The sequence below is a fragment of the Notolabrus celidotus genome, chromosome 17 (assembly GCF_009762535.1).
Source record: "Notolabrus celidotus isolate fNotCel1 chromosome 17, fNotCel1.pri, whole genome shotgun sequence".
Lineage (NCBI taxonomy): Eukaryota > Metazoa > Chordata > Actinopteri > Labriformes > Labridae > Notolabrus > Notolabrus celidotus.
In genome coordinates this window covers 14,746,033-14,765,080 of record NC_048288.1, presented here as the reverse complement: position 1 = coordinate 14,765,080, position 19,048 = coordinate 14,746,033, and the positions used below count along the sequence as shown (strand labels likewise).

The 19,048-nt window shown below is 39.8% G+C and overlaps 1 protein-coding gene across 2 annotated transcripts; it reads right to left on the bottom strand.

Annotated features, from left to right (window-relative positions):
* Positions 1 to 17,576, bottom strand: LOC117828751 (copine-3-like). Of its 2 annotated transcripts, XM_034706062.1 has the most exons (17): positions 17,498 to 17,576; positions 15,403 to 15,601; positions 15,139 to 15,318; positions 14,941 to 15,015; positions 14,092 to 14,163; positions 12,659 to 12,739; positions 12,478 to 12,567; positions 8,966 to 9,064; positions 8,671 to 8,757; positions 8,157 to 8,216; positions 7,911 to 8,044; positions 6,849 to 6,903; positions 6,650 to 6,701; positions 6,320 to 6,453; positions 5,423 to 5,659; positions 5,203 to 5,317; positions 1 to 2,446 (listed from the first exon to the last, which is right to left on the bottom strand). In XM_034706062.1, exons 2-16 carry the CDS (start codon positions 15,559 to 15,561, stop codon positions 5,207 to 5,209), a joined length of 1,626 nt encoding a protein of 541 aa, XP_034561953.1. In that variant the 5' UTR covers positions 15,562 to 15,601; positions 17,498 to 17,576; the 3' UTR covers positions 1 to 2,446; positions 5,203 to 5,206. The 2 variants fall into 2 exon arrangements, with proteins under 2 accessions (XP_034561953.1, XP_034561952.1); XM_034706061.1 differs by lacking the exon at positions 5,203 to 5,317.
* Positions 17,577 to 19,048: the final 1,472 nt, after the last annotated feature.

The following is a 19,048-nucleotide window of genomic DNA, read 5'->3' as shown; positions in this document are numbered from 1 at the left end:
CCCACTTTGTGAAAATACAAATGTTTATTTTCAATAGACAGACAGCAGCAGTACAAACATCAAAACTAGTCTTCCAAATGATATAACACGAACATGATGTAGTACGCACTGGCTTATTTTTTGCTTAATCATATTTACATGAAATACTGATCAAATCAAAGTTCATGACAAAGACAGGTATGCAATGCCACAGTGACCGGTGCAAAACACAATCAAAATACTTCTTTACACTTAGTGAAATGTATTAGGATATTTCATAACAGTCAGCTAAGTAAGAGTGTTAACTCCAATTAAGACAAAGTGAATTTCTAATGTACATAAGTGTAAACCTGCAGTTACTGATAATAAATGCTTCCAGATTGTTTTAATCAAATATGTCACTGAATTTAAAAAAAGAAACTGAAGTAGAAAAGACAACACAGTGCAAAATATCAAAGATTCGGTTTTGTAAATATAGAAAAGCTTTTCATTTAAACAGTTTGATCCATAATGAAGGCATCCAGGATGTAAACACGTCTGAATATTATTATTTGTACATCTTAAGATTTGTCTGCAATTTCATTAGAGATAAAATTCATTTTGCATGGAAACACAAGCATGAAAGACAGATGTGAATGTTGTTTCAGAACGAGGAAGAGAGTGAGGAAATGTTAAAAAGAACACGAACAACACATAAAACATTTTGGCAGATAATCTGACGGACAAACTAATAAGAGGCCTGATATTAGCTGCCTTAGTTTTTCTGTGAAGATTTTGGGAGTGTACTACGAAGTGAGATTAGAGGGTAAACGGGGTCGGCTAAATCTAAAGTCAAAGTTTCAATGTCACAAAACATATACCTTGATTATATCTCCATGGTAACTCGCAGTGTACCAGGTTATATTCAGAGTTTCAGCTTTTAAGTGCCGTCATTTCATGGACTGTTACTTGATGATGCTCTCTACGGGGGAGTGTGGATGCTCAGCTCAAGTATTATGGAAGCTTTTAGGGATGCAATGAAGCCACAAAATGAAGCTGCAGTTATAGCAGTACATGCTGGTTGCATCACATTACAGAGCCCACATGCACTCTAGAGTTCATAGTGAATATAATCTAACCGCTCCTCTCATTTGTACCCGTTTGCTTCAGGTATAATTAAAACTCACTATTAAATTGGCATTAGATCATCCAACATTTAAGAGAGTAATGAGACCACAGCATGTAAAGACTCCGAATTATGTTTTTATCTGTGCTCCTAAAACCCTGACAATGTTTTATCTCCTGTTTTTGCAGTGAAGAACAAAACAGCTGACACCGAGGATGCTGAAAATACTAAGCTGCATAGGTTTTGTTTGGAGCATTGGCGCTGCAGAGGCCAAAGACTCCAAAAGTGGCCCTGAGAGAGAGAGAGTTATTCTGTGCAGTTGTCACATGAGAAAAAAATGGGAGCCACTGACAGTTCAGATGGTAAAACTAAATGTTAATTTACAAATAAACAGCCATCTTCTGCAGTATCAGTCTCCTTCCTTATTTGCAGCAGCAGTATTGCTTTCACTGCAAAAACGTATCCGGTACCCCTTCTCATAATATAATTTATTATATAAATGGAGTAAACAGCCGGGGTTTGATCCTTTTTGTGCAGAGGAAGCGTCATATTACGTGAAAAAAACATTGCCTTATTGTGTTAGCACACTCAGAGTCTGAAGCAGAAAGTCTGAAGGTGCACTCAAACTGAGCTTAGTTGCTCTGTATTGAGCTGAAGCAAGATTTTCTCCCCTCCCCAGTTGGCTTGAAATGGCATTTCCTGAGGCCTCATCATGGATGCCTAATCTACATACAACATCACGTTGTACTATTACAGATATGGCTTTACATTATCATGTAGCTTCCTTTGTTTACAAGACCCACAATGGACAGGATCACAGAGAGGTTCTTTCTTAATGTAAGCTTCTGGAGCCAGCTTACACAAGGAAATGCAGGGTATGTGACTCCCTGTGAAGTAAAGCCCTCTTGTGTAAAGTTGGACTGTTTTTAAATGATTCCTCTACTGATCAGTAAAATATAAAAATTACTCAAACTCTTTACAATCCTGGCACTTGAGTCACATAAGGTTATGTGTTAAATGTATATTCCATATCTATGTGAAGTACATGTTAGATGTTAGATAATGTGCGACAATGTCAGTCCTCTATGGCTTGATACTGTTCATACTAACAAATAAAAACATGACTGCATGCTGCATGCTTACACAACATTTAAATACATCTATGAAAATAATGATTGCTGTGCATACAGAGTTACACGGAGGAGAGAGGTCGGTCCGAGTCAGGGTGCTTCACTCGGGGGTGGGTGCAGATGCTGGAGGAGTGTCATTCTTCGGCGGCCTTAGTCTCATGGTATTGAAGAAACTTGTCACCTGGCCAGGGACTTCTGCCAGGACGCTCTGAGCGAGCATTTCCTGAGGACCCTGAGGAGGAGAGACAGAGTGACGAGGATAAAGTGAAAAATGTTTAAGATTTAGAAAGCAAGAAGCAGGGGGACTGATTCAAGCAGCCAAATAAAAGAAGCAGAGTGAGCCACGTGTGTCTGAGCGTGGTATGGATCTGGTTGTTTTAGATATGATTAGTATGAAAGTCTGCACCGTAACAATAAGCACACTACTGACACCGACAGTGACAATGCTCTACTGTCCACACTGATAATATATATATATATATATATATATATATATATATATATATATATATATATATATATATATATATATATATATATATATAATTTTGTTTAGTTGCTTCTACTGTTAGATAAGGAATTAGTAAAAACAAAGCTTAGGATGCACACTGAAGAACTTTCTATATATCTATATCTTTCTATAAAAAAAACTGTCAGAAGCTCTGAAAAGAAGTTGATTAAAATAAAGTGAATGTATGATTTTACGTATGTTTGACACTTTGAACAGCTAGTGACAACATTTACTTGCTATAAAAGTGTGATATCAACCTACTTGTCCTTCTGCAACAAATGTAAAGTACTGGTATTGACTTAAAGTAAAGCCTTGTGCACTAGTTAGACCTAAACCCTGTTTATCTTACACCTTGGTGTGACTTTCCCATCTAGGAAGGAGCAGGCGTTTAGTGTGTTGGGTCAGACTTTGTCGGCCTAGTCAAGGTAATATGAATGGAAAAAGGAACAGTCAGTAAAGTACGTTAAGAAGGCAATGGCATCGCGTCCTGTTTACAGCACGATTGATGAAAATGTGTCAAGATGAGAGTGAGTAATCCGTAACTGGACACTACTCAGACAGTGAGCTGTTTAAAGGTTTTGTTTTGTCTGGTATATCCTGTTTGAATTAATAGAAGAGCTCCTCTCCTCTCCTCTAAACCAGCCTGCAGCATGTGTTGGACTTAAACAGGGCGCTGTCCCCGCACTGCAGATGCTGATTTCTTTCAGCTAAATGAGGCTGTCAGCAGACTCAGCACTGAGCTGTCGATGCCATTCAGTCCTGTAAAAGTGGGAATCATCGACTAAACTGCTTTATGATGATTGTTTTGGTACAGACCTCACAGAAATCCCTGTTAAAAGCTTCTGTTTGTGTTGGTGTTCTTAGAGCCACAGTGAGAGCCTTAACACAATTCTATGAGGTCCAGTATTGTGCTATCTGTATTTATTTTCTTTGGGGTTTTGTTATCCAAACCTTCTGCAGTTATTTTGTTTGTAGAGTGGATAAAAGTGTGTTACTTGGCAACACTCACCACTCCAAGAATATTCCCACGAACACACATGATAAGACCGGGTGCAGCTACAGTATGACCTGTCTCTGTCAGGCTTGGTCTACTCTGTGTAAGTTCAGGACAAAAGTGTGAGCCATGACCATCTTAGTTTACACTCAGCCAAGGATGAACCCCAGCACACACAGGCACACTTTCCTGTGTGTGGAGGAGACAGTCTGGGCTGCTACCCAGACAGTTGATGTAAGTGTTTGTTACCTGCTCTTACTGGCTCTAGGGAGGACACTTTGTTATTAATGGCAGAAGTAAGAGTTTCCCCTTGCCATCCAGCTCTTCACATATGAATATGCGGACAGATTTGAGCTCTATTAGGACGGGAGCACTTGCCACAGCTCTGGAGATGCTGACAGCTCATCTCCACAATCGGACACAAAACAAGAACAAACTACATGGAGCAGAGACAGGTTTGTATTTGAATATCATTGGGGGAATTTGTTTTATGAATTAGAGCTTGAGGTAGCAGATGCAAATAATGCACAATTCTTGGTGCCGCAAAAAAAGTGAATTCACTTCTAAATATTAAGCTAGAGTAAGCAGGGAGTTAACCCAACTAAAAACCTCATCATCACCAAAGCATTTTCCAGTGCAGGTCAGAGAACATTTTTAACTCTTTGCAAAGTGAACTCAGTATTTACACAACTTCACAAACACCTGCAGCTTGAAGCTACACTGAGAACCCATTGTCCTTCACATTCTTGCAGGGTTTTTAGGGTCTTTTAGGAAATGTTCAGCTTTTTGTGAAATTCTGCGCTCATTGCTGTCGCTTTTTGCCCAGCCATCCAAACTGTGCGGAGGAGGAGGGGAAGGAGTGGGGAGGGAGAAAGGTGTGTCCTTTAATCCTCCATGCTTCAGCCTGCCTTCAACCTGAGCTAGTACTCGACCTTAAGCGAATACTTCCACCTCTGTGGAAATTCACAGCAACCAACCTGAGCGTCTCAGCTCTCTGTTTCATGTTTCTGCTGTTGGAGATTACAGAGCCAATCACAAACACGAAAGAGGAGAAACTGCTGGTCCAGCCTAGTCTATTTTCTATAAGCAGATGCAGCATTTGAAAGCAGCGTTGTCAATAGCTGATGGGTTATAAGATTGAGCTGTAAACAAACCTCACTTCTTCAACTTACTTCTTGTGTTTGTCTTAAAGTGTGTTTTTTTAATCTGTAGTTAAGCAAAGCCTCAAAAAATTATTATGTGCAGAACTTTATTCTGGATAGCAACCAATCCAGTAAGTTACAGATGAGAAACAAATGTGTGGTTATGCCTTATCTATGATGATAAGTGTGTCAGTTATTCTCTGCAGATTGTGTCTAAACCCTGACACTCACACTGCCCTAAAAGTCATTTCTATGCATGCAGCTTTGGATCAAACATGGAGAGGAAGGAGGGGAATGGGGTCAGTGAGTCAGCCAGTCAGCGGGGTAGCGGGGTAGCCTACATTTCTAGGTGGGGTTTGGCTCGCTGGGGGGCTTCAGTTGAAATAAATTGAAGAAGGAGGCCACTTGATCAGGCAGCTCTGCCAGAACACTCTGAGCAAGGGCTGCAGTGCCTGCCTGAAATAAGACGTGCAGACGTTTAAATGTAAGCATGATTTCAGGGTTATAAACAAAGTTAGGTGCTGCATGCCTGCAGAAACTTGGCTGTGTGATGTGGCTTACATTTTGGAACTGCCTGAAAGGCACAAACTGAACGATGTCTCTCATGGCGGCTTCTCCTGTAGCCGAGCGTAAGTTCCCATCGTCTCCATCCAGGAACTCCATGGCGGTGAAGTCAGCTCCCCCGACCCCTACGATGATGATGGACATGGGTAGACGGGAGGCGTTGACAATGGCGTTGCGAGTCTCATCCATGTCTGTGATCACTCCGTCAGTGATGATCAGCAGGACAAAGTATTGCTGTGAAAAATTCAACAGAGGAGAAACAAAACAACACTCACTATAGATTGGATGGAGGAAGTTGCTTTCACTTTCACACAGATTCTGTAATTATCCTACAAACCCAAACTATAACTAAGGTTGTCCAAGATTTGACACTTTGATACAACTGACATCATATCTTTTCTTTTTGCGATATAGACTGCTAATTTAGAAAGTACAATAGTCAATACCAAACAACTTTAGTATTTTTTCATGTACATAACAATTAAAATTCAAGTCCCACAGTCTGTGATCAAATCAAATCCCTCTTTCCACTTTTATCACACGGGGATCTATGTTCAGCCCAAGGACACCTGGAGTGTTTCCATGAAGCATTAAACAAGTGGCAGTAGGTCATAGTTCAGGTCATAAGTTTGACATCCTTGGTGTTACAATGTGAATATTACACATGCAAGTATCACCATTGCTGTGGTTCAACATTATCTGTTGCAGTTGTATTTGATAGCTTCAACACCACGTGTTTTAAAATGGTACACTCTCTATTTTTTTCAAGTTTTGGGGGTTTTCTGAAAGCCAGGGTCTGTGACAACAACCATAACTATGATAACAAACATGTACACACAACAGGCACCATCATCCTGCTTTGTTTGATTTATGACTTAATAAAAGGTCACTCACAGAGGCAGTGTCCTGCTCGATGGCCTGTTTGCCAAAACAAGCAACATGGTTGATGATCGGGGAGAAGTTTGTGGGGCCATATAGCTTCACCTGTGGTAGACACTGCTGATAGGCCTGGATCACACCCTCTATACCTAAAAAATACCAACACAGACAGGATTATGTCAACTTTTCTCATGTCATATTGCAATGAATCAAACCTGTGAATTACACAAGACCCTCAGCTGTTTTCTACAAACTTTGTCTGGTCAGACAAACTCAAATTTGCTACACAAATATCATGTTAGCCAGCAGCGGTTAGAGTACACATTTGCTTGAGTCTCTTATTACCTGCACAAAACGGGTTTGATGGGTTGAAGTTGATGGGGAACTCATGGCTGACCTGCAACACAAACAGTTATCAATCTGGTCACATCTCAACTGAGTTACATCGGTCCATTCATTGTTCTTTATGTTTCAGAGACTGTAATGATCACGCAGTGAATGACATTTACATATTATATGTGATTCAACTATCACAACTGATTACCTGCATTGTAGGAGGGATCTGGGCACCAAATCCAAATGCAGGAAACATCTTGTCACTGCAGACATGAGATAATTAAACAAAGGAGGAAGAAAAGTGAGTTCAGATTTGAATAAAATGAGACTAGCAAATTTAAATGCGTCACTTAAGTGTTGGAGTGGTTTACTACCAGAAGAAAAACACTATAAAATAACTAGGGATGTACGTTTTAAGTATTTTCCGTGACCGGTTTTTGGAAATTTTAACGATCAATTATCGATTAATCAATAATAAAAAAATATATCTATATATATATATATTTACATATATATATATATATTTATATATATTATATTCTTGAAAACGAGGCGAAATACGTTTTTTTCAACCTAAATTATATTTTCTACAGCAATAAAATGCATATAAGTGACGGTATTGAATACGGGCACATGTTTAACACTGATTATCAACGATCAGGCTCATAAAAATGTTCTCTGTGGACATAGTCTTATAATGTGAAGACTCATAATACTAACAGAAAAGTAGACTCACAGTGTCCAGTTTTCTGTCTACTCGTTCTCATTGAGAAAAATAAACATGTGTATTCCGTCAGGTGTCAGCCGAGAGCGCAACCGGCTCATAATCAGTCCAGCTGCAGAAAATCCCAGACAGCTCTGATTTTGCTGGTCTGCAAACATAACTTACTAGCAATTCCCAACAGTCTGTTGGATTTGTATCTAAAGGTGGGGAAATGTACTGTTTAAAGATGTCAACCTTTGTGTCCGTGTCATTGGTGGCAGCAGTTGCGTATTGATCCTCTTTAAAAAGCGGAGACCTGACGCACAGCCGCAGCCGCCAGCTGAGCGTCTCCGCTGTGCATAACACCTTTAACAGCTGATTCACATCGAAACATGCTTTAAACTGAAAACACCTCCCTAATAGCTGAGTGTAATATGAGACCACATGATGTCCGTTCCATGTGACGGGAAATTGAAAACAAAAATGTGTGTTTCAATAAATGTCTTAACAATCAATTTATCAATAATCGATTAATTGTGTGCATCCCTAAAAAAAACCTTTATGTACCTGTCATAGTCCTGGATGACGTTACCCACTGCCCAGATAGCTGCCAGGTATTCATTGTAGCCCTGAGGGTTGATGTAATGCAGAGACTGAGGCGTTCTAGGATCCCCGTTGGAGCCGGTGAAATCAATAGCAATCTGGTCAAAGGAAGGGGATGGAGAAATACAGAGAGTATGAGGTAAAGCTTAATATTGAATAGCTGAATATTCACTGTGAGACGTAAGACTGACTAAGGGTTTATGTACTTACAGTGAAGTTAATCTGGCAGCCGCCCATTATGTAATCCAGAAACGTGTACTCCCTCACTATCTGAAAATGAGCAATGACAGAAAATCCTGTGACTATGACAATACATCATACATGCTGATGTGACTAAAATAGAATTGTTTCTCTACCTAAGAAACATTAAAACAAAAAAAACCTTTGTACACATCTGTTAAATATCTATCCTTACAGCAGAGGGAATTTGTTTTAGTTAAATCAAAAATGGGTTAAAAAAGGCAAATAGACTAATTTACCAAACTCCTTGAAATACAGAAACAGAAGAGTGACAACAGGATGCAGAGTCATTCAAAACAAACATTTAAACCTGCATCAGTCCTCAGAAGTCAACATGACAATATCTAATCTTCTGGCTCATCATATTATTTTAGTAGTTTGATGGGAATGTCAGAAAGTGGGGTTGTACTAGATTCAAAATCCAACCAGTTATCCTTCAGAAAATGAAAAGTACAAAAGAGAAAAGTCTAAAGATCCACAGTACCTGGCACTTCTTTATGACCACAACACCAGAGTTTTTGTATCCTTTCTTCTTCTGTTTCTTCTTGCTGTTTATGCAATCAAACTCAGCCTGAGAAGAGCAAGAAACACAGCACACATGTGTCAGACATTAACAGAGTATGTTTTCAGTTTACTAACACCTGATAAGCTTTGTTAAGGACGTATTACAAAAATAAAATGTATGAGAGAAACTTTTTTGTGTGTTCCTGTTGTTTTCTTGGTTTCGGTTGAAGCAAAATGCTAAACTGACACAAAGACAGAAAGAGAGGAGAGCTCACAGCGTATGTTTGAGACCCCTGCTGTATCTGGGCGAGTGTGGTCTCGAAGGTTCCAATAAAGTCGTGAGATCCGCTGTTGTTGTAGTCGTAACAATCCACCTGGCAAACAGAAACAGGAGAAACACAACACATGCAGTTAATGTTCATCAAATTGAGCCACAAATATATTGTCAATTAGCTAATACTATTACACTCATAGTGTGAGAATCAAAGCAAACAAACCAAGACATGCTTTGGAGGTGAAGGTTCAAATGTAAGACACACTAATATTGAAACAACTTGATACACACACACACAAGCTTTCTAAGTCCAGTACAAACCCGCTAACACGTTCAGAGAAGATACCTGATCAGAATCTGCTCTCTGCAGCTTCTGAGCGCCTTCAACGTCGAGAAAACAGGTGAAAAGACAAACAGGTGTGGAGACATCAAAGAGCAAACAGTCCAAGCTGTGTGGTGCTACAGTCAGTCTACGAGATGAAGAAGTAGGAAAGCTCATGGACAGCTAAAGAAGGGATCTATCTTAATGGGAAAACAGCTACTTTCTGGGAAGTTGTCAAATTGGTTAACTTAGCAGTTGAAACATACTGTGATTTAATCTGGTTACCAGGTAAGGAATATTCAAAAGTAAAGGCCACTAACAGCAACAGAGAAAGATATTTTTCATTGACTTTAAAGGCCCCACTCTGGTTTACCTTGGTATTCTATATTACCTCTAATTGCAATGAATAATGTAATCTCTGAACCCACAGGCACAGAGATTATTAGCCTCCTGCTACGACTTCCTTTTCTGTGTGCTGCCTTGTTTACAGTCCAACGGACCACTTGAGGAGCAGCTATGTGTTTGGATCAAAAGTAAAGCGAAATTCATCCCTTCAGATATATTAGCAAAAGAACCACTGTAATTTCTTGGCTCTTTAAATCCCTCAGAGGAGCGCCTGTTCATCTGTTTGAGGGGAGTCACAGTTGTAAATAGTAAGATACACAGTAAGCTTCACTCCGTCTTCCTTCAGCGGTATGAGTCCTAGAAGAAACTGATTTATTTGTGATTTTCTTGTACTTAACCGGTCTTAGGTTTGCTGAAATAACATCCTGGGACAGATTAGACAAAAGTCAGAAGTCAAGCATTGTCAGGTCTGTCGTCAAGAGGAGAAGAAAACAACTTCAAAGACTGTTTGTTTGTTGAATGGAGGTTGGTTCCATCATTTCTGATGCATTCAGGGCAATAAGGAAATCTAATCTGTGATTTTCTTAATTCACACAGCATCAAGCAGATTCACGTCTCAGTGACAATGTTTGATCTAGAACAGATTGTTAGCTGCTCTTGTATGGCAATAAATAAATCCTTGTCAGATAGGAGCAGGGATGTCTTTACGATGGATTGTGTGAAGTCCAGCTTTTTTCAGCTAAGGCAGCTGGCAAAGGTGAAGCCTTTTCTTGCACAGCAGCACTTTGAGACAGTAGTCCATGCTTTTATTACTTCTCGGCTGGATTACTGTAATTCACTCTATATTGGAGTCAGTCAGTCCTCACTCGCATGTCTCCAGTTGGTGCAAAATGCAGCTGCTCGCCTCTTAACTGGAGTTCATATGAGGGAGCACATTACTCCGATCCTGGCCTCCCTCAACTGTCTACGTGTGCACTTTAGAGTCCATCTTAAGATTCTGTTATTTGTTTTTAAATCTTTAAATGGTCTGGCCCCGCCATACCTCTCTGAGCTCCTTCACCCCTACGCTCCTGCTCGGTGCCTCAGGTCAGCTGATCTGCTGCTCCTGGAGGTACCGAGGTCAAAACGGAAGCTCAGAGTGGAAGAGCTTTTTCTGCAGCTGCTCCAAAATTATGGAATGAGCTTCCCCTCCACATTAGACAAGCCTCCTCACTGTCCATTTTTAAAACTCGTCTTAAAAAACATTTTTATCCCTTGGCTTTCAACCCTGCATGAGACTCTGCTCCTGTTTTAGTGTTTTATGGTTTGTTTTTATGTATTGTTTATTGTTTGTATTGTTTTATTATCCTGTGTTTTAATTGTTTTTATGCCTGGGTTGTTTGTCTATTTATGTACAGCACTCTGTTCTGGCTGTGGTCGTTTTAAAGTGCTTTATAAATAAAGTTGAGTTGAGAGTTGAGTTGAGTGTTACTCCTACTTTTGCTTTCCAAACAGACTCCATACAGACTGTTTTTCCTGCTGATACCCGATTGGTCAATACTACTGAGACTACAAATGTACTAAAATGGAAATCAGCACAATGCCTTTCAAAAATCCAGACCCTAAAATAAAGATTCTACATGTTTATGTGGAATCTGTAAATAGAGATCAGCTGAAGTAGGACTCTCACAAAATATTAATGGACAAGATATATTGTGACTTTCTAACATGGGTTTCCTGGCAGTCAAAATCTAAACTGTAGGGCGACCGTGCTTTTAGTGTTAAGGTCCTCTCCTCAATCAGGGCTGCCCCCTCTTTTGACCCTTTTAAGACTTGCCACAAAACTTACTTTTATATTTTAGCATTTCAGTCCCCTAGCCTTAAATAATTTTCAATTCCCAATGATGTGTGATTTGTCTCTTTTTCTTAGTAATTGTTTGTTTTGGTTTTCACATTGTGTTTTCTATGCACTGTAGAGCACTTTGGTCTGCTTCTGCTGTGTTTTTAAATGTGCTTTATAAATAAATTTGACTCTTGACTATCAGTCTTTGTTCTTCATAATTAGACTTAAAACAGAGACTCTGTAAACAGAGAAAATAGTTGAATCTTTTTCTGTTTATGCTAGTGGCCAACTGACAGTCATTGATTAAAAAGAAACACAGGGTAAGAACACAGATAAGATAACCACTGTGCCAAAATCCCTTAAACCTGCTACGCATTCCTTTAAGATAGATAGATGCATCTAGGACTCTGCCTGTCCTCTGACAGACACTGCATCTTCCAGGAAGAGAGCACTGACAGTGAGGACAGAAAACTTACTTCCCCGGTGGACTTGGAAGTATCTCTTCCTGACAAGTGTGCATTTACAGGGTTAGAAACAAAAATCATTACACGTGAACTAAAGCTAACACACATTTTGTTATCAAAATGATCAGACCCTGAGGTATACATATGGAAATAGTTTGACATCCAAAGATCTATATTAGTTGAAATATGAATAAAAAGAGCTGGAAAGTATATCCAGTTTACTTTTGAAGTTATCCTTTTAGCCACACTCCCTCACATCGCTTCATAGAAAGCAACTCTAGAAAATTCTCATTCATTCAGCAAAGCTAATCCGAGTGCAAGGTTGACATTATAATTTGTAAGTTTATAATCTGGTATGCTTTGCTATTACATAACTATACAACGAAGACCAGGATTTGACAGGAGTGATTTCACAAAGTTGCAGCAATCACTGACAGGGAAACAATCGTTGCAGATTTCATAAATTTCTCTCAAAGGGAACCTTGCAGGAAGAGAGACAGTGGACATGCTGCAATGTGATCAGTCACAGCGTCTCACAGTCAACTGAGTCTGTGTGTTACCTTTATGGGTTTCTCCACATCACCTCCACAGAGTGGCTGTATCGGAATACGGAATGGCCTCCATACTGGGTTGAGGTTGCTTTTCACCACCTACAGTTGAAATGAAACACATGTATACATCTTAAAAGTAAGATAGCTTTCACAAACCAGGCAGAATCCTACAGAACAAGTATGTTTGTACCTCTGTCCTGTGAGCCAGCTGCCATCCAGTTGCTGTCTGCCTGTGAAATTCCAGGAAAGGGTCAGACTTCCCAAAGAAATCCTGGAAATAAATGAGAAAATAATGTTACACTGAATCATGTTTTTTGCTCAGATGTGATTCGTCTTCTAAGGTCTATTTTCATGCCTTTAATCAAAGGGATAAGATGGTGGATAGCATCGGAAACATGGATGAGTGGGGAATGACCAGGGCTGCAGCTCGCTCGGCTGGAAGTGAAGCTTCCACAAAAGCGTCTGCCCCCTGGTGGCTGGCTGCACAATGGCTGCGCATTGAAACGTTTTTGGCTTCAAAACCGTACAACGGGAAAAAGCGGAGCAACGCTGTCCATTTTATATACAGTCTATGGGAATGACATGTAGAAAAGGGCTGCGGGTTGGAAATGAACCCAAGCTGCCTGCTTTAAGACCTATAGCTTCTATACATGGGGCGCTCGACCTTACTGCTAAGCCAATCTGACACCCTGAAATGACATTGGCATGACAAGTTTATTCTGTCTTTTCAAAGGATTCAATCACCATGGCTGTTTGTTTTGGAGAGGATGAGAACTTTTGCACCTCCTGGTATGTAAGTCCAACTTCAGGAAATTGGAATTAGTGTGGTTTCAGTCACACTAACATGTATTTTCAAAGTTTTAGTCAGTTTAGTCAGTTTTTATCCCCATGTAAAATACTGACTGTAAATTACGACCACTGATCAACTCCTAACCTAAAAACAAGATGAGTCCCTACAGAGAAGCTGAGCAAACAGAGACTACTTATTCCGTGTTCTCCATAAAAGGCTAATCTTTGTGAAGATGAACACTTCAGGGTAATCATGGGGTTCAGTCTATGAAGTTTACAGCTTGCCGTCCTGTTAGCTCTGCTTTGCTTTGCATACAGTGGTGCATTTAAAAACACGAAGTGCACACATTTGATTGACAATATCACCAAGTGGCTTGAGGTCTTAAGATCTTGACTGATGGCTCAATTCATCAAGCAGGTTAAACTTGTTTCTACACAGCTACATAAGTATCAGGCTTTAATTATCACATCATGCCACTGGTACAAACAAAATCATGCCAAACAACAAGAGCTAGCAGGCTATCACTAGCTAATTAACAGACATGTTGCATTATGTTGCTGTTGTCCTTTTGAATGTATAAATTCAGCCTAGTTATCACAGGCAGTGACTGCTTCAGGAAAGACTGATTGTAAAAGTGTATTCTATGCCTGCAGTTTCCAAATGTCTCTGTATGTTGTTGAGGTTCATGTTTTAAATAGAACATTAAATTCATAAAAACTATCTAGCAGCAAAAATAAAAGTGCTGCTTCTTTATTTTTGTAACCATATCTGAATGGTTTCATTATATTTCAGTTTCTAAACATTTAATTTAACTGTAAAGTAATAACCAGTACCTTTTTGTCCAGTTTTCTAGCTGCAGCTTCAAATTCCACCACCCTGTTGTCAGTTCTTTCTTCAGCAGAAATCTACAAAAAAACAAACAGAACTGTGTTAATCAGTCAACTAAACAAATATTCTATCAAATTCAGATACATCACCAATCCCATCAGAGTTGGGAAACTGTAAAATCTTCCTAAAAACAGATTTGGATGGTTCGCAAATCATTTGAAGCCTGTATCTAATTCAAAATATAGCACAAACCACATATCAAATGTTGACACTAAAACATGTTTTTGTGAAAAATATATGCTCATTTTTAATTTGATGTGAGCATCATGTTTTTTAAAAAGTTGGAACATGGACAACAAAACAGTGAAAAAGTTGTGTAATGCTAAAAACACCCTGGGAGGGACATTTCCAAACTGATGAGGAACTTGCAACAGGTTAGTAACTCGACTGGGTATAAAAAAGTTCAACATTTAAGAATAATGTTCATCAAAGAATGTATGGATGTCATCATGCAGTTCATACTATCATTCAAAAATTCAGAGATTCTTTGCACAAAAAGGAAAAGGCTGGTAATTGATACTGGCTGTTATCTTCAGTACCTCAGTCAACAATGCATCAAAAACAGACATGACTCTGCAGTGGAAATTACTGCATGGGCTCAAAATCACATCGATAAATCAATGCCTGTGAACACAGTTTCTCACTGCATTCACAAATGCAAGCTTAAACTGCAATTTGAAAACAATCTAACACTGTTTTACCAACATTTTACGCAGCAACCCGACTCTAATGGAAATGAAGTTGTGCTTTGAACCCTCCAAACGTCACTGTTAGCCTGAATGAGAGCAACTTACAGAGATGGTTCCTTTCCCAGCAGGTCTCTTGTCTTTCATGACGAGAGGTCGTGCAAGTTTCTTTGAGGACACAACCTGAACAGAAATTTGAAAAAGTGTTTTTAAATTAAATACAGTAAAACTAGCCATTACTGGAAATGTCACAGCACTCAAAAGCATCCGGATTAAGCATTTTTTGTGAGATCAAGGAGGGCTAACCTGTCCCAAGGTACACTCCAGTTCTCCAAGGAAGTCAGCATCTTGCAGACTGCAGTTCTCACTGTCGATGTCGTACACTTCAAATTTCAGCTTCTGCACCATCTCAAAGTAGTAGTCGATGACAAACGTCTTGGAAAACTTGGGGTTAAGGGAGTTCATGATTCTCTCTGTCCGGCCAATCTAATACAGACAAAGAGATGTTGTTTAACCACTATATGTACTTTGGATATGTCTCCAGATTAAACAACCTTTTAACCTCCTCACCTCAGTCCAGTGGGGCCCTGATGTGCTCATGAAAAGCACACACAGTGGGTCAGACTTTGAGAAAGTGTCCATGTCCAGCAAATTCTCACAGGAGATGCTTATCGCCACCTTGGTCACACAGTCGGTGACCTTTGGCCCCGAGGTTACCACTGCCGCCATTACAGCCTTCAACACTCCCACTCACCCTCATATACACTAACTGTAACACAGAAAAAGAGAAAAACAGAAGGACATTAAAATATTCTGTATATCATCACAGGTGGTGAGACATTATTTTTGTGACTTGATACATGTAATGAGACCTTACCCTAACCCTGAACCCTATTGGCATGTGGTAATTAGGGTTGCAAAATTCTGGGAATTTTCAAAGTTGGAAACTTTCTATGGGAATAAACCAGGAATTTACTAAATTGAAGGATGGCTCTCAATAGGGAACTTAAATATAGTTAGGGAAAATATGTTTTAGCACAATCCTGACTAAAACATCCAATTTTTATGCAAGTACAGTTCCAGATCCCACCATCATCAGCTGCCTCAGAGTGCAACTGGTCCTTGTTCGTTAACACGAACACAAAGGTGCGCAACAGGCTCACAAATGTGAGAGTGGAAAAATTGGTTGGTATTCGACAAACCTGAGGCTCTTTGAGCCTAACACAGAGCCATCCTCAACAAGGCTGGACAGTGACACTGAAGAGGAAGAGTCAGGGTTAAGGGTTTAGCAAAAATGCAGAGGCTAGGCTTAAGAAGCTTGAGGGAAGATGCTTTTTTATTGGCATGTTGAATGGGACTTTGTTGGAGGGAGAGGGGCTCTATCATTTATCATGTTGAATGGGACTTTGTTGGAGGGAGAGGGGCTCTATCATTTATCATGTTGAATGGGACTTTGTTGGAGGGAGAGGGGCTCTATCATTTATCATGTTGAATGGGACTTTGTTGGGATTACATTTTAGTTTGTTTTTGAATGGGTTGGGTCGGGGGGATGAGTAATATTTAACTCAACATTCATGTTTTTGTTTGATAAAGTTCTACTTACAAATAAATATTTCCATTAAATCACCCTCAATTCCCAGTTAATTCCCATACATTACCATAACTCCCATGGAAAGTTTCCAATTTAGAATATTCCTCAGCTTAACTTCCCATGGAAATTTACTGGACATTTTCCACCCCTTTGCAACCCTAGTGGTAATACTCAGACAAGTCTAGAGTATTAGACCTGTAGGTTACCCTGCAAAGCCAATGTTTCCCACAGAACATAAGAACCCTTTATGGCATACATTTGTTTGAATATTTCTACACTCTTTCAAGAGGTGGTTGAGAGATATGCCTCACATCAGCTGGTTTCCATAGTCTACTCTTTATCTTTATATACAATATGTATATATGTTTGGAAGAGATAAACAGACTTTTGAGTATGCCAGGGGAATATCAAACCCAACCTACAGTAGGGAAAGTTATAACTACGGTATGACTCTTAGTGAGAACACTATCCAAATAGTCCCTTGTTAATTTGCTGTCATTTGCTCCATTACTTAACAACATATATGTGACCAGGCTTCCATGTAACAAGTTGCCACACCCAGACATGTTCTGCCAATAAAATGGGCAAGACACATGAGTTTATTACTTGTCGAATTCTTCCATTAAGCTTCAACTTCTAAAAACTAAAAGGTGTTTAGAAGCACGAGCAGGAACATCCAAAATCTGAACGGATTCCAAAATAAAAGAAAACTAATCGGCGTTTACTCAATGTAGTTGACATTACACCGTTATAGTAAATGAAACTAAGGGATAAGGTGTTCAGTATTTATTCTATTTATACTCTTATAAATGTATTTACACTGTATTAGGCTACATTATGGTTATATACACTGTAGTTGGCTACATTATAGTTAAGTTAACATTAAGTTAAAGTAGTTTACGCCCATTTACGCACAGGCCAGCTAACAGTCACATGTCGCGTAAAAAGTGAAACATCAGGCACAGTTTCAGTCACATAAGTTTCCAGAAGCGATTTTTAAAGTTCACTTTCATATCCGCATTTACAATGAATACGTCAAAATAGAAAAGGAGGACGTCAGTGTGTTACCCTTACCTTGTTAGCTGGTTGAGTTAGCATCCAGCTCGCAGTCAGCTACTGTGTTTTGGTGCTGCAGTGAGCCAGCTGAGAGGGGGGCGGGGCCAAGGGCGTTCCTTTCACTTAAAGCAGGGGCGTCACACTCACTTCAGTTCAGGGGCCACATAGCCTGCTATGGGGCGCCGTTTGTAAAGTTCTGCACGTCTGCACCATAGACTGTAAATAAAAAGGGGTCTGCACAGTGTCCAAAAAGAGCAAAGGAAGAAAGGGTGAGTAAAATAAGAATTGAGAAAGGACTTTCATATGCAGAGGCAATGAGAAGATTGGAAAGAGATGGAGAAGATGCGACAGTGAAAAAGAGAACTGAACAAGAAAAGACTAGTACTGAACAAAATATATGCATGGATGGAAGATGGTTTCTGGCGTTCATTTCTATGGTGATTAACTGTGCAGCAGAGATACAAGGGAAGTCTGAAAAGATAAAAATGGTGCTGGAAGCTGCGAGAAGATTCTTGGACATTGTAGACATCACTGGGGAGGAGTTGGACGTTACTCTTAAGGACAGACTGGGGCAACCCAGATAATAATGTCTGGGAGTAGAACTGTATTTTTTAGAGGGGTCACTTTGAGTGGACTTCACATAGACTGTATAAAATATGGACGTAGTATCCGTGACGTCACCCATCTGTTCCTGAGAGCTGTTTTGAAGCAAATCGACGGCAGCAGCCATATTGGTAAGGCGGAACTCAACCAGGCAGAGTGTGACGTAGTGTGAGCCCCTTAGCCAATGGCTGTGTGTTCCCGACCGGGAGTCACGTCAGTCATGTCCTTATTTGGGCAAAACTCGTAATCTTAATATCTTCTGAACCGTCACGTTAGAAAAAAATTCACCCCCCGTACAGTGTGTGCCGATAGAGAGATTAGCTTCATAGGGCCAAGCCGTTTTTTGAACCAGGCTGTAAACATGTTTATTAATGCTGCAAAGATCGTCTTTTTCCCATTCATATCTACGTAGTTTCCGGTGTCTCTGCAGCCAGTCTCAAGCGGATTCTCGATGTACTGCAGTTTATAGCACTTCCGCATTGGCTTCATCGTTTGAGACCGGAGTTTGCCGCTTGGGACTTCATCAGTTTTTGATGTAGGACTATAACAAGCCAGTAGTTGGCGGTAATGCAACTTCTACAGATGCCAACTGCCATAAAACTTCAATAGAAGAAGAAAAAAAGTTGTGCACCCTGAAAATAACAGCAACAATTCTCTACAGAGTAGTGCAGTCACTTTAAAAAAAAAAAAAATCACATTTAGAGGAATATTTGTGATCTTCACATTTAATTTTGTTGTGAAAAATTATTATAATTCATGATTTGGATTTTAAGTTTAATGTTTAGTAGTCTGTTTTCAGAGGCTGGGCGTGGTCTCTAGGCGCTGGGCTCTTCACTCACATGTGATCCAGCTACTCCTGTTATGTTGCTTCATATAAGCCCAGGTCCTCTCCCCACATACTGCCAGACTGTTGCCACTCCTCAAGTGGTATTGTTGGTGCCTTAAACATTGATTTTGTTGTCAAAG